Source organism: Emydura macquarii, unplaced genomic scaffold (assembly GCF_026122565.2).
Source record: "Emydura macquarii macquarii isolate MOO-44397 ecotype Brisbane River unplaced genomic scaffold, CSIRO-AGI_Emac_v2 contig_3487, whole genome shotgun sequence".
Lineage (NCBI taxonomy): Eukaryota > Metazoa > Chordata > Testudines > Chelidae > Emydura > Emydura macquarii.
The window spans coordinates 599,958-615,170 of record NW_027133624.1 but is presented as its reverse complement, the minus strand read 5'-3'; the positions used below and the strand labels follow the sequence as shown (position 1 = coordinate 615,170).

General features: G+C 43.3%; 1 protein-coding gene across 1 annotated transcript; it reads right to left on the bottom strand.

Annotated features, from left to right (window-relative positions):
• Nucleotides 1-3,951: 3,951 nt before the first annotated feature.
• Nucleotides 3,952-13,498, bottom strand: LOC137144873 (olfactory receptor 8S1-like). Its single transcript, XM_067535359.1, has 2 exons — nucleotides 13,177-13,498; nucleotides 3,952-4,571 (listed from the first exon to the last, which is right to left on the bottom strand). Exons 1-2 carry the CDS (start codon nucleotides 13,496-13,498, stop codon nucleotides 3,952-3,954), a joined length of 942 nt encoding a protein of 313 aa, XP_067391460.1.
• Between the last annotated feature and the right edge of the window lie 1,715 nt (nucleotides 13,499-15,213).

The following is a 15,213-nucleotide window of genomic DNA, read 5'->3' as shown; positions in this document are numbered from 1 at the left end:
CTTTCAAAGAGTTCTTTGAGGCTCATAACACATCCCAGGATTTACATTAGTCATGTGTCTTCGGAAAGTTACATACAGCCCCTCAGCGGTACATAAACATTTGCATTTTTAATACAATGACCTCTTAAAATACTTAAACTTAATTCTATAAAGTTCAACTCGATTCCAATAAGTATTTAAGGTGCACGGAGAACAGGTCAGATCTCTGAGTGGGTGTTGGGATCAGCAGGTTAGGATGCTGCGTGAAAGAATATACCACAGCAAATACAGACATCTATGTTATCATCTGAGCTCTCTTTGAGTCAATGGGCATTTTGCCACTTGCTTCAATGCACGTAACAATTCAGTCCTAGACCCTGTTTACACTTACCTCTAGGAGTCGGCAGCAGTCAATGGGAGTTACGCAAGCTACACAAAAAATGTGCATAACCCCCGTCAACTTCTAGGCTCTTCTTCTGCGCGCCGTCTTCACTGCACTGCACCGACGGGAACCGCGTTCCCGTCGATGCAGTGCTATGCCACTTGCGAAGGTGGTCTTAGTGGCTCGATTTCTGGATCGAGTGAGCGGGTCTGCACTGACCGCTGAGTTGATCCAGAGAAATCGATCTGACGGCAGCGACTTTTCTGCCGTTAGTGTAGCCGTCGCCTTAGTGACTTTGCTATATTGTTGCAACTTCTGTGTCTTAGTGAGTGGGTATAACAAGTGAGTTATGGGCATTATTAGGGAGTTGTGGGGATGTGCTCTTGACAAGGATGCTGATATTGTCTTGAGAGCTACTAATACAAACCTTTGCACCCAGGTGGAAGTGCCAGGAGTTGTCGTGGGACACAACACAGGTTCAGGTTTCTGTCCAAGCATAATCCATTGTAGAATCAGGGCCTACACTGGATTCCTCTCGTCATAGCTGGTGAAAATCAGTGAGGACCACCTCGGGCAAATGTTGACACAAGTTGTCTATGCCTCCTTCAACGTCTTTGAAAATCAACTGATACTCCCTAGCATATCGGTCAGCGCTAACGGCCATTCCTACCGCTGCCCGTCCTCTCTGCTCTTCTCTTTGCAGGCAGTCATTGAGCAGGTACGGAGTGAATCAGAGGGATGGACATTGAAAGATGAAAACAGGCACGAGATCCCATGGTCTATCAGTAGTGATTAAGTGGACTGAGAAGTGGGCTGGGAGTCAGGACACCTGGATTTTATTTGTGAATCTGACACTGACTTTCTGTATGACTTAGCTGCAAGTCACTTCAATTCTCTGGGCCAGACTGGACCATCTTGATCATCTACTCTGCCCTCTGTTTAATATGGGCCATGACATCCAGATGAACCATAGCCTTCCTCAGAAATAGTCAGTCCCACTATGGTCCAGATTTTCAAAGTTTTTAGGTACCTAAAGATATAGATAAGCACCTAGTGGGTTTTTCAAAAGTGCCTGGGTGTCTAACTCCCACTGAACTCAAAGTCTGTTGGCATGTTTGAAAATCCCACTAAACACCTATCTGCATCTTTGGGCACCTATATACCATTGAAAATATGGCCCTATGTGCTTAAATGGGACAATGTAATGCCACAATGGGACCCCACTCTTGGTTGGGGTCCCGAGTTATTCCTTGTAATAGAAACAATAAATAAATAGACATTTTAGTCCAGAAGGGTATTAGCCTCAAGTTCCCAGCTCTGGTCCCTAGGAAGGATTTTCTCCCTGAGCCAATAATGGAAATCTAAACTCCTAAGGCATGTCTACAAGGCATTGCAAGCCCGGGTCTGTGGGACCTGGGCTTGTGGACTCAGAGTTTCAACGACCACACTTAAGCATCCACATTGCATTGTACACCTGGGTTCACCAGGGTCTCACTGCAGTGATAATGCATCCATACTGCACTCTGCAGTGGGGTCTGCATCTTGAGCTGTGTCCACACTGCAAAATGATAGGAGTCGGGCCCTTATAGCAGTGGGACTCAGGCTCAGACCCACCCTCCTACCAGGGTCAATGGGCCTGAGCCCTGAGGACTTTCTGATCCAAGTCAAATTGACTTGTGTGTGGACGGTAGCAGGGATTTGAGCTTAACCCTGAATCTGAGCCTGGGGTGTCTATGCAGTGTAAACACACTCCTGATACCCGAAACACACTTATCTGATTATGGCAGACATGTATATAACCTTCATTGTGGTATGATCTGAGCACCTCACCATCTTCAGTTTCTTTATCTTCACAACACATCTGTGAGATAGGGAGTTACTGTTACACCCATTATACAGATGGGAAACTGATGCACAGAGAGACTAAGGCCCAGATTCTTAAAGCCGTTCAGAGCTGTTTAGGCCTAAAGTTGCAGATAGGTGCCTAGTGATATTTTCAAAAGTGCCTGGGGATGAGATTTTTAAAGGTATTTAGCTACCCAGGTGCTTTTAAAAATCCCACTAGGCCCTAGATTATTAAATTTCATTGCTTTCAAATGAAGCTTTAAAAAACCCAACCAGGCACCTACCTGCACCTTCAGGCACTTAAATACCTTGAAAATCTGGCCCGATGTAACTTGCTGAACTTCACATAGGGATGGGGCAGAGCTGGGAATGGCCCTTAGGTCTCCCAAGCACCAAGCTACCTCTCTAATATCCCTACCACACTTCTTACCCTACAACACCATCTGTAAATTTACTTTGCGTTATGAGGGATGAGTGGGTAGGGATTAGCCAGTGCACAAAGCAGGTTGGGTAATATTTCCCTTATTTGGCTCCTGCAAAGCAAACTCCCTTTAAGTCAGCGTTTCACTTAAAATATTACACGTTGGTCCAAGAACATTTATACACGTAAAACCCAGTCAGCTGTCTAAGTAGCAGGGGAATGCAAACTCTGAGTCTCAGAGAGCAGCTGGGTGTGTGGGTGAAGGCAGAGTTAGCTTAAAGTCGGATCTTTTCTCACCCACCCATGGCAAAGTGAATGTGTAAAACCAGAGGAGAATGACGGGCTGGGAGACAAGCTTCCAATCCTCACATTTCCCTTTAGAGACACCAGCTCATGCCTTAATATTCAGGCTGGGTCCTGCAGAGTCTGTTCCAACTCAAAGATGATTATCACAGTTCAGGGCAACTGCACCTGTGTTCCCCCTCCATGGTTTCTTGAGGGCTCCCAGCTGTCACTTTTCATGGGCAGAGACCCACATCCCAATCCCTCATGGCCATGGTTTTTTCCAGGTTGCGCTGTTCCTTGCCTACACTGTGATATCCCTAGCAAGCCAGACTGCCCAAGCAAGCCTGCCTCTGTGCTTCGCTTCCTCTCCAGAGGCTGACAAACAGCATCACTGCCAGCAGTTATAAGTCACCACACCTCTTTCTAAGCAGGCACATTTATTCTTAAGGTGACAGCATTACAAAGAAAACACATTAAAAACCAAATGTCCTATGCAGATGCTCAAAGCTCACCCATCAGTCTTATGGGGCATCAGTAGGCCAATGTCCTTCCAACCCACAATTGGAACCCATGGTTTCCTACAGTATTCTTATCAGCAAATTACAGAAGTATGGGTTGGATGAATGGACTATAAGGTGGATAGAAAGCTCGCTGGATCATTGAGCTCAGCGGGTAGTGATCAACAGCACACTGTCTAGTTGGCAGCTGGCAGTTCAGAGGTCGGTGCTGGAGCCGGTTTTGTTCAATATCTTCACTAATGAGCTGGAGGATGTGGTGGGTTGCACCCTCTGCAAGTCTGCAGATGATAGTAAACTGGTGGGAGTGGTAGATATGCTGGAGGGCAGTGATTAGGCTACAGAGTGACCTTGACAAATTGGAGGATTGGACCAGAAACAATCTTTCAGGTAGTTAAAGGCTGCTATCAAATCCTCCCTCATTCTTCTCTTCTTCAGACTAAACAAGCCTAGTTCCCTCAGCCTCTCCTCATAAGTCATGTGCTCCAGCCCCCTCATCATTTCTGTGGATCTTTATTAGCTAGTTAATGAACATCACTAACACGACTTGAGTATATTTTCCCCAGAGCCATTTTCACTTCTTTATTTTTCAGGCTGTAGATGATGGGGTTTAACATGGGAGTTAAGATGCTGTACTGGATGGAAAAGAGTTCATCTAGAACCACGGAGGATGCTGCCCTGGGTTTCATATACTGGCAGAGAGCCGTGAGGTACAACAAACCCACCACGGTGAGGTGGGAGCTGCAGGTGGAGAAAACTTTACGCCTACCTTCTGCAGAGCGTATCCTCAGGATGGTGGAGATTATGTGAATGTAAGAGACCAAAATGGGGATGAAGGAGCTCAATCCAAATATCACAACGGACATAAGAAGAACCACTTCATTGGTGAAGGTCTCGGTGCAGGACAGAGCTAGCAGTAAAGGGAGTTCACAGCTGAAATGGTTGACTTCATTGGGTCCGCAAAAACTCACGTTTAATAGAAAAAGAGTGTTGATGAGTGCAAACAAAATGCTCATTGTCCAGGCACCAGCCACCAGTTGACTGCAGACTCGCTTGTTCATGATGTTCACGTAATGCAGGGGGTCACATATGGCAGCATGTCGGTCATAAGCCATCACTGAAAGCATGAATCCTTCAGTACAACCTGACATGATGATAAGGAAAATCTGTGCAAAACAGCCGAAGACAGAAATAGTTTTCTGCTTTGATAGGAAGTTCTCCAGCATCTTGGGGATGGTAATGGAAGAATACAAGATATCAAGGAAGGAGAGGTAGAAGAGGAAGAAGTACATGGGTGAGTTAAGCTGGGAATCAGTCCTGATTGCCAGCATAATCACCATATTCCCCACCAGGGTAAATAAGTAAATAATTAAAAACACCAGGAAGAGGAAAATCTGGAGCTGCGGGTCATTGGAAAGTCCCAAGAGAATAAACTCAGTCACATTGTTTTGACTTTCCATTGGCTGTTATAGATATAGCGATGACCTGTGAGAATGGGAAAAAATTAAATTAAATTAATTGACATCTGATGGGGTTGATCTGAGCTATAAGAAATGAGCAAATGTGACAATATGTATCAAAGGCAATTGGACATTTTAGCATAGATGGTAATCATTTACAATGCCACATTTCCGCTGGGTCGGTCTCAGAGCTTTCTGTACTATGCATCACTTCCTAAGGCCTGATCTACACTGCCGCGCTGGGTCGATGGTAGATACGCAAGCTAAGTACTGTAGAATGTGTCTCATCCATCGACTTACTTATGCTCCCTTACTGCGGCGTCTTCACTGAGGTGCACCGATGTGAAATGCCGTCTGGTCGACTCAGCATTACTCCCTTCCGGAGAGGTGGAGTTACTGTGTCAAGTGGAGAGCACTTCCAGGATCGATTGAGCAAGTCTCCACTGGCCGCTCAATCGATCCCGCTTCGTCAATCTGTGAAACCCAACACAGCAAAATCAGTGTAAGAGCAAATTTCATTCTGGACACCTCCTAATTAAGGTTCACAATCTCTGATCCTAAAGATTCCCTGAATTGGTAGAACCCTTGTATTGCAGTCTCTTCTCAGAGCCTCAGTCTTGGACCACCATCCATTGTGCAAGATGCTGTACAAACTCAGAACAAAGAGACCGTATCTGCCCCAAGGAGCTTTGTTCTACCCTCTCATTTGGCATCTGTGCTTTTTATTCAATGGTCTACAGTTTAGAACCTTATATTAATTTCTCACACTGCAGCTTGCTGTTGGGCTTCTTGTATGTTACAAGTCAGGAAAATCTCTGTGTTGTTTCTTACTAAAATTATGTATGACTCTTTCCTGGTCAGTTTGGTGTTATCTGCCTGAATGCATGAAGTCCAATCAAAGGAGACTGTAATAAAGAGGGTGGGGTGCTAAGGAAGGGCATAACAACGGCCTAGATATAGAACGTATCCTTGAACTCAGTTACCAGGTTATTACTCATCTGGAGGGACCCACACAGCCTCTATCGTGGCAACAGGGCTGTCTAGCCAAGGCTGAGAAGAGAGAGGTCAAAAGACACTGATGGGTTAGAAGGTGCCCTTGCCAGAGGGGGAGCAGCGGGAAGGAATGGTCAGCGTTCTGGAGGCTGATAGATGGACAGACAGACTGGCAGACTGAGAGTCTGGAACTTCACCCAGAAAGAACAGGAGACGGCAAGGCTGGGTCATGTCTCCCCAGGAGCTAGAGAGGAATGCAAAGCATAGGGGAGACAATATGTCTCTTCGTTATTTTCAAATCTACTTCTCTAGGCACTGAGGGCAATTTTGGCAAAATTCTTCATGCCAGGGGAGTTACTCCTGATTTACATCATTTTACAGAATGACAGATAGGAGAGAGCAACACCAGGTGGCATTTGGGGTAGCAGGGGAGGGGAGTAAAGGGTTGAATTTAGTTACACAACAAAAAAATCTACCTGGGACTTGTCTCCACTAGGATTTGAAATGGAGGCAGCTATCTTAAGTTATCTATCTCAATGGAAGATACACCCCTTACTGCAGTGAAGACAAAGTTTAGGAGGTTAGGTACTTAAAAAGCAGATCTACTTGGATCATTGGAGATGGGATTTTTAAAGACTTTATTCTCTCATGTGCAAATTGATGATGTTCTTCATCATCATTGTTTCCAAGCTAGCACTTTTCTTCAGTGGACCTCAATGAGCTTGAACAAACAGGGTAACTATCACCATCGCCCCCCAGTTTAGGAATGGGGACTGTGTAATACAGATAAGGTAAAATGACCCATCAGGCCAATGACAGAGACAGGAATGGAACCCACACACCTGGTCCCGGACTTCAAATGCTCATTCATAAAATGTCTTTGAAAAAGGCAAAGGTCACAGCTGATTAAAAAGATGCAAACTCACCAGGAGTCCATATGAGGATTGCTGCTGATGTGAAGTTTTCACTCCGACCTGTAGCTTTTGGACTCATATAAGTAAAAACATCCTCTGTCTCACAAATCCATTGGTTAAAGGACATTGAATGAGCATAACCCTGAACGAGCAAATCACTGAAAGGATATCACGGATGGTAAATCTAATGTTCACAAAGCCCTGTCATGCCTAACTTGGTTAAAGGAATAAGACACTCCCTTTAGCTCATTGAAAGATGTATAGTTTATACCAGAATAATGTCTGAGGTAATCCTTGGGTTCCTTTGGGCATAGATCCCTGAAGGTTTGCATGTGTCACACTTATGTTCACTCATTAATTAATCAAACTTTTAACCTCATACATTTTGTAGCCGTAAGTACATTTCTATGAAAGACATTATTTTATTTGATTTATACATAGATTCTCAGAGGGAGAAAATCACTGTCGCCCTATTGACTTTGTTTTCTCCACTGCAGTTTGCTCCCAAATTAATCTTCCCCATCTGCCCTCTATTTCTGAGGTAGCTTTAACCACATCTTGGTTGCACCACATATCTTTTATTGCAGTGTTTGGGGGTGTCTCTTTGTGTTTTGGGATGTGAGGATTTCCTTGTTGCTCTCGGTTTTCTGTTTAGGGTTATGGCTACTCTTCCCCATGGGTGTTAGGCAGGGATGGATGATGTGCAGTTGAAGGCTGCTGTATTATCTGCTCATGACACTCGTAGGTTGTACTGTTTCCTACCTACATTGTATATCAGGTCATCTGGGAATGGGGACAGCAATGGATCAAGTCACCACAACACCTCTCCATTTGGGGTCATGCAAAGCAGTATTATTGGTGGATCTATACGTGTCAGCCTGTGATGGGACAGGCTTCTCTCCTGCCTTCTTCTCCGCAGAAACTGCTCAGACTCTACTGGTTGTACCTTTACCGTACTCTGTCATTTCAAGTTCCCTCCAGCATTTCCACAACCACCTTCGGGCAGCAATCTGTCTACCGCACCTGTTGATACTAGACACTTAGTGATCAATATGAATACCAGTGAGACACAGTATGCTTGATTTGCAGATCAATAAGGCTTAATGTGCAAGGTTTTCTATAGATATACTAGTTGAGTACAAAGTCTAAAATTAACTACTATACTATATACTATATCATACTCACTAAGCCTGGAGGACTAAGCAGTCACTCAGAAGGCTGTATACAGGAATGGTTTTCCCACCAGGGAATCAGTGGCCTCTGGTCTGACTGGCAGCACCTCCCGCAGACTCAGGTGTTGATGAAGTGCCCCTTTGTCTAAATAGTGACTTCTTACACCCTTCAATTAACAACTTTCACCTAATTACCTCTCTACTCATTATCATATATACTAATTACCTACACTGGGTTTTCACCCTTAACTAAATTCCATCCTCACCATGATCATTGGGGTCATCAAAACAACATCTGGTGATAGGAGGGGTAGTGTAAAAATATGCCCCAAGGCAATGAAACAGTGTACTCCCAGACTTTCAAGGATAATATGTGGTTCCCATCACCGTTATCTATGAGCAGCTGGAAGCATACATGTTGTGTATTTCGTCTTGTTATGTGCCATGGTATGCAAAAACTGAGACCTCTGCAAGGTTATTCAGTAGTCCTATTCATCTCTGCCAACTGGAAGATGTCATGCAACAGGGGTCAGAATAGCCAAGCAAGCAACTGAAGCTATGCTAGGACTGTAGGACAGGGATCAGGCAACTCAAATTGTACTGGGCCTCCAACATTTAACATCTGAGTGATCAGAGTGCAGGCTCACCTGTCTACTCCCTGCACTCTGTCACTCAGCCCCGCCAACAGAGCCAGAACCTGAGACTTCCACGGAGAAACGCCTGAGTTGTTACAGCTCAAGGCAAAGAGCCACTAGCTTCTAGCCGAAATGTATAACACTTCTATCATGCTCTGCGGACTAGATGCAGAGGGGGGAAGGTAACATGGACTGATGAAGGGATTACATGCTTCCTCTGAGCAAAGGAAGCTCAACTGAGCACCTGAAGACCACAGCAAGGAAACACTGGGGTATTGGGTCTGAAGTAGCATCTCTGGCTTACCTGTGTGGAGTTCCTTGAGCCACAACTCCAAATGGTGTGAAGTGGGAATGATCCAGTGCCTTGTGTATCTCCTCCATGGAGAACCCTGGATTTGGCCGTTAGTGTGGGTAGAAAGGGGGCGAATCCCAGTGAATTTAGGAGGGGAAGCTGCATCCCCAGCCACCTGATCTATAAATGAAAGAGTTACCAGAAGAGGTCCAGCTTCCTGTGGCTATCTTTGATCTGCATCCCAGACTGAAGGAAGGTTCGTAGTTCCTTCATTCCATAAAGGAAGGATATCATGGACTGAGGTCAGAAACCAGGAGTCAGAAACTGAGCAGGACTGGAGCAAAGTGGGAACAGGGCTAGAGCAAGGCTGGGAACAAGTCAGCAACAGCAGCAATCACATCTGCTGGCACCAACATTGAGCAGCCACTGCCAAGTGCTACTGCTGGTCTTAAGAGCAATCTCACAGAGGCAATCTGGACAGTTAGGGGTTTCAGCTAACTAATCCCAGGCCTGGCTGCAGGCCATCATTCCTGATAGCGTTGCTGTGCCTCAGTTCTCCATCAGTACAATGGGGATAATAACACTTCCCTCCCTCATAGAGGTGTTGTGGGGATAAATATATTTAAAGGCTGTGAAGAGCTGTGAGATTCTACTGATGAACTGTGTTCTATGAGCACTAAATATTATGTCATCCCAAATTTCTTTTAAGCCACAATTTTATCAAAAGTTTATACCGTAAAGTGGGATTGTCAAAGTTTCTTGTGGATTTGGACACCCATTTCTGAACAGGGGAGATAGGCTTCTAACTCCCTTGGGCAGCTTCAGTCTCCCTCAGTTTGGTCTCCCAGCACGGCAATGTGATGGAGTCAGTGGCTGGTGTGAGATGCTGAGCGTATGTCAACCCTGCAGTTCAAGATGTAGTCTGCAATGGCCGGGAGTAGTCTTACCCCACTGGTTTTAATCTATCTTGCATGCTAAGATTTTCAGTGAAGATAGCTGGTGCCATCTTCTGCACAACCCTGCCGACTTCCTAGGTACACACTCATTTTATTAGCCCATAACAAAGCCTACACTGTCATATGAAGAGCAAATCATGTCAAACCAACCGGATAGCTTTCTTTTACAGAGTAACAAGCCTTGTGGATGGGGGGAAGTGGTAGGTGTGGTATAGTAAGGCTTTTGATACTGTCTCGCATGACCTTCTCATAAACAAACTGGGGAAAAGCAACCTAGATGGAGCTACTAAAAGGTGGGTGCACTACTGGTTGGAAAACCATTTCCAGAGAGTAGTTATAGGTGATTCACAGTCTAGTTGGAAGGGCATATTGAGTGGGGTCCCGCAGGGATCGGTCCTAGATCAATATCTTCATATATGATATAGAGAATAGCATAGAGAGTACACTTATACATTTTATGGATGATACAAAGGTGGGAGGGTTTGCAACTGCTTTGGAGGATAGGATTAAAATTCAAAATGATCTGGATAAACTGGAGAAATGGTCTGAAGGAAAGAAGATGAAATGAATTAAAGACAAATGCAAAGTACTCCACTTAGGAAGGAACAATCAGTTGCACACATGAGAAATGACTGCCTAGGAACGAGTATTGCAGAAACAGATCTGGGGATCATAGTGAATCACAAGTTAAATATTAGTCAAAAGTGTAACATCATTGCAAAAAAACCCAACATCATTCTGTGATGTATTAGCAGGAGTGTTATAAGCAAGACAGGAGAGGTAATTCTTCCACTCTACTCCACACTGATTAGGCCTCAACTGGAGTATTGTGTCCAGTTCTGGGTGCCACATTTCAGGAAAGACGTGGACAAATTGGAGAAAGTCCAGAGAAGAGCAACAAAAATGATTAAAGGTCTAAAAAACATGATCTATGAGGGAAGATTGAAAAAAATGGATTTGTTTAGTCTGGAGAAGAGAAGACTGAGAGGGAAATGATAACAGTTTTCAAGTACATAAAACGTTGCTACAAGGAGGAGGGGAAAAATAATTCTCCTTAACCTCTGAGGATAGGACAAGAAGCAATGGCCTTAAATTGCAGCAAGGGCAATTTAGGTTGGATATTAGGAAATTTTTCCAGGGTGATTAAGCACTGGAAAAAATTGTCCAGGGAGGTTATGGAATCTTCGTCACTGGAGATTTTTAAGAGCAGAATAGAAAACACATGTCAGGAATGGTCTAGATAATACTTACTCATGCCATAAATTCAGGGGACTGGTCTAAAAGACCTTTTGAGGTCCCTTCCAGTCCTTTGATTCTACAATTCTATGACATTTATGCTGGTATTTTTAGTGTGGTAGCTAAATTAAAGATAGTTTGGGGATGCCTACCCCAACTGCAAATGACACTACTAATTGCAGTGTAAACATACCCTTCAAAGGATGGGTGTACATGCAATTCACTTCTAATTCATCTCCACCTTAGGGCTAGTGGTGTAGGGAAAGGCTAATTAGATCAATGCTCTAACAAGATCATTGCTTTCGACAAAGCTGATCTCTTTCCACACTTCCTTTTCTATGCATCCAGTAACACGCTGCTCCTGGGGTTTAGGGGGGGTCCATTAATGTCACTGTAAACATCCCTTCTAATATTAGGGGTTGATTATCTCCCCACTTACACTGATTTGACTCATATTAAACTAGTTATTAGAGCTGGTTGAAAAATCTTATTTTATTTCCACAAATATTATGAGCAATTCTGTTCAAAACATTTTTTGAAAAAATATCATATTTTGTACCCCACCAAAAAGTGAAATGAGAGGAATATTTTATTTCAAATAGCAATTTTCACTTTTTGTTTGTTTGTGTTTTCAAAAACAAACAAAAATGTATATTTGTTTTCAGATTTCCCCTCATCTTTTTCTCTCCCTAGTAAAAGAGGAAAAATGTAGAAAAGAAAAAGAAAAAGAAAAAAAATGTAGGGAAGAAACGTAAAAAACAAACCCAGTTCCTCCTCACACACATTGTGTCTCCCTTTTTTATTTCCTCACATTTTTCAGTGGAAAAGAGGAAGAGAGATTAAAAAAAAATGCTGAAAACCAAAAATCAAACCCCATATTTTATTCTGTTTTCAAAACCCAAACAAAACATTTTCTTTAGAATGGTTAAAAACAAAACAAAACCTTTTTTTCATTTTGTTTCAATTTCTTTCCATTAAACAATGCAGTAATACACAACTTTTTGTGGAAAACATAATTTATATAAAACAATTTGTGATGGGAAAAAGCTTGTTAAATTTTTTTGACCAGCTGTAGGGGTTACTACTGATTTACACCAGGGCAAATGAAAGGAGAATTAACCATCATGATACCAATGGACTCACTCCTGATTTACACCAGGGTAAGTGAGAGAAGAATTAGCCCCGTTGACTGCAATGGAGTTACCCCTGATTTACACCTGGGTGAGAGAGAGGAGAAGGAAGCCCATTGGCTTTAGGAGAGTTACTCCAGATGTATCTCAAAAAGGGGGATTGATTTGATTTTTGAAAAACTAAGGCAGAGTTTTTGGATTCCCAAATTCCTTAGGTGACTGAAAATTTCATCTTAAAGCACTTCTGGACTCAAATACATAGATTCAAATACTTAGCCCATTGCACAAGCGTGGATTATTGACCACCAGTTCAATGTGTCTTTATTCTATATTTAATAACATTAACATTCCTTGGGAAACTTGAATTTTCCAAATAGTTTCCACAGAGCAGTTTTCACGCCTTTGTTTTTCAGGCTGTAGATGATGGGGTTTAACATGGGGGTTAAGATGCTGTACTGGATTGAAATTATTCTATCAAGATCAGATGCTTCAGAGGTCGACTTCATGTACCGGAAACAGCCTGTGCCGTAGTATAAAATAACAACAATGAGGTGGGAGCTGCAGGTGGAGAAGGCTTTACGCCTGCCCTCTTCTGAGCGTATCCTGAGTATTCTGGAGAGGATGTGAATGTAGGACACCAGGGTGAAGAGGAAGGAGCTGGATCCAAAAATTATAATAGATGTAAGAAGCACTGTTTTCGTGGTGAGCGTCTCAGAACAGGACAAGACCAAGAGCGGAGGGGACTCACAGCTGTAATGGTTGATTTCATTGGGACCACAGAAATGTAAGCTTAATACTGAAAGAGTGTTGGGCAGTGCAAACAAGAACCCAGATACGCAAGAGCCACAAAGCAAGTGACAACAGACTTGCTCGTTCATGGTCCCCACGTAATGCAGCGGGTTACAGATGGCGGCGTATCGATCATACGCCATCGCTGAAAGAATGAAACCTTCAGTGCTACCTGACAAAAGGAAGAAGAAGTTCTGTGCAAAGCAGCCGTTGGCCGATATCGTCTTTCTCTCTGCTAGGAAGTTCTGCAGCATCTTAGGGATGGTGACTGAGGAATAGCAGATGTCGACAAAGGACAAATGGAACAGGAAGAAGTACATGGGGGTGTGGAGTTGAGGATCGCTGCTTATCACCAGTATGATCATCACGTTCCCCAACAGGGTTATAACATAAATAACCAAAAACACCAGGAAGAGGAAAATCTGGAGGTGTGGGTCATTGGAAAGTCCTAGGAGGATAAATTCTGTCACCATGGTTTGATTTTCCATTTCCATATATTCCTCAATATTATGAGCTGTAAAAACACATTAAAATGATTAATATAATAGAATGCATTAGCAAAATGATGATATAATTCTTTGCCTCTCAGTCCTACACATCCTTGGCAAGTCATTTTCACCAATCTGCACATCAGTTTCCCCATCTGTAATATGTGGATAATGATACGGACCACCTTTGCAAAATGCTTTGGGACCTGCTGATTAAGCTCTTCTGATAAAGTTTGCAGATGACACAAAGTTGAGGGAGTGGTAAATAATGAAGAGGATGTGTCACTGATATAAAGAGAACTACATCACTTTGTAAGCTTGAGGCAAGCAAAAATATGTGTCTTAATATGGCTAAATGTAAATGTATACATCTAGGAACAATAAATGTTGGCTATACTTACAGGACTGGGGACTCTATATTGGGAAGCAATGACTTTGGTGGATAATCAGCTGAACATGAGATCCAATGCAACACTGTGGCCAAATGGGCTAATGTGATTCTTGGATGCAGGAACAGGGGAATCTCAAGTAGGGAGTAGAGAGGTTATTTTACCTCTGTATTTGGCACTGGTGCGATGACTGCTGGAATACCGTGTCTAATTCTGGTGTCCACAAATAAAGAAGGTCATTAATACATTGGAGAAGGTTCAGAGAAGAGCCAGGAGAATGAATAGAGGATTAGAAATCATGTCCCACAGCGATAGACTCAAGGAGGTCAATATATTTAACTTAATACAGAGAAGGTAAAGGGGTGAATTGATGACAGTGTGTAAGCACCTACACGAGGAATAAATATTTAGTAATGGGCTCTTCAAAGTACCAGAGAAAGGTCTAACACGATCCAATGGCTGGAAGTTAAAGCTAGACACAATCAAATTTGAAATAAGGCATACATTTATAATGGTGAGAGTAATAACCCACTGGAACAATTTACAAAGGATTATGGTGGATTCCCCATCTCTGCAAGTTTTAAATCAAGATTGGATGTTTTTTTAAAAGATCTGCTCTAGGAATAATTTTGGGGAAGTTTCTCCAGCCTGTGCTATACAGGAGATCAGACTAGATGGTCACAATGGTCCCCTCTGGTCTTGGACTCTATGAATCCATGAATAGTGCTGTATACAATCTAGGCATTATTATAGTATTAGTATTATTATCTATTCAATCTCCAGATGCACCCTACGAGAAACCCAGACTCTACGTTCTCTCAGGCATGGGGGGTAGATTCTGAAAGGGACTTAGGCACTTAACAGCCACTTTTGGCACATGAGTTCAAGATCTAGGTTTCACTGAGATTCACAAAAGACCCGCTCTGCAGCCCCTGAAATCTGTAAGCACCAGAACTCACTTGGCACCTACATTTCTGCTGGAAAAACTCCTTAGGCACCTATGTTTCTGCCTTTGGGCATGTGCAGTGCTGCCTACTTGACTTGCCTAAACACAAGAGTGACCCTAAGACATGCTCAAAGGCCACACTAAGTGACCAGGACCTTCCTGGTGACCTCACAGACTCAGAGACTTTAAGGTCAGAAGGGACCATTATGATCATCCAGTCTGACCTCCTGCACGAGGCAGGCCACAGAACCTCACCCACCCACTCCTCTAATAAACCCCTAACCTATGACTGAGTTACTGAAGTCCTCAAATCATGGTTTAAAGACTTCAAGGTACAGAGAATCCACCAGCAAATGACCGTGCCCCATGCTGCAGGGGAAAGCAAA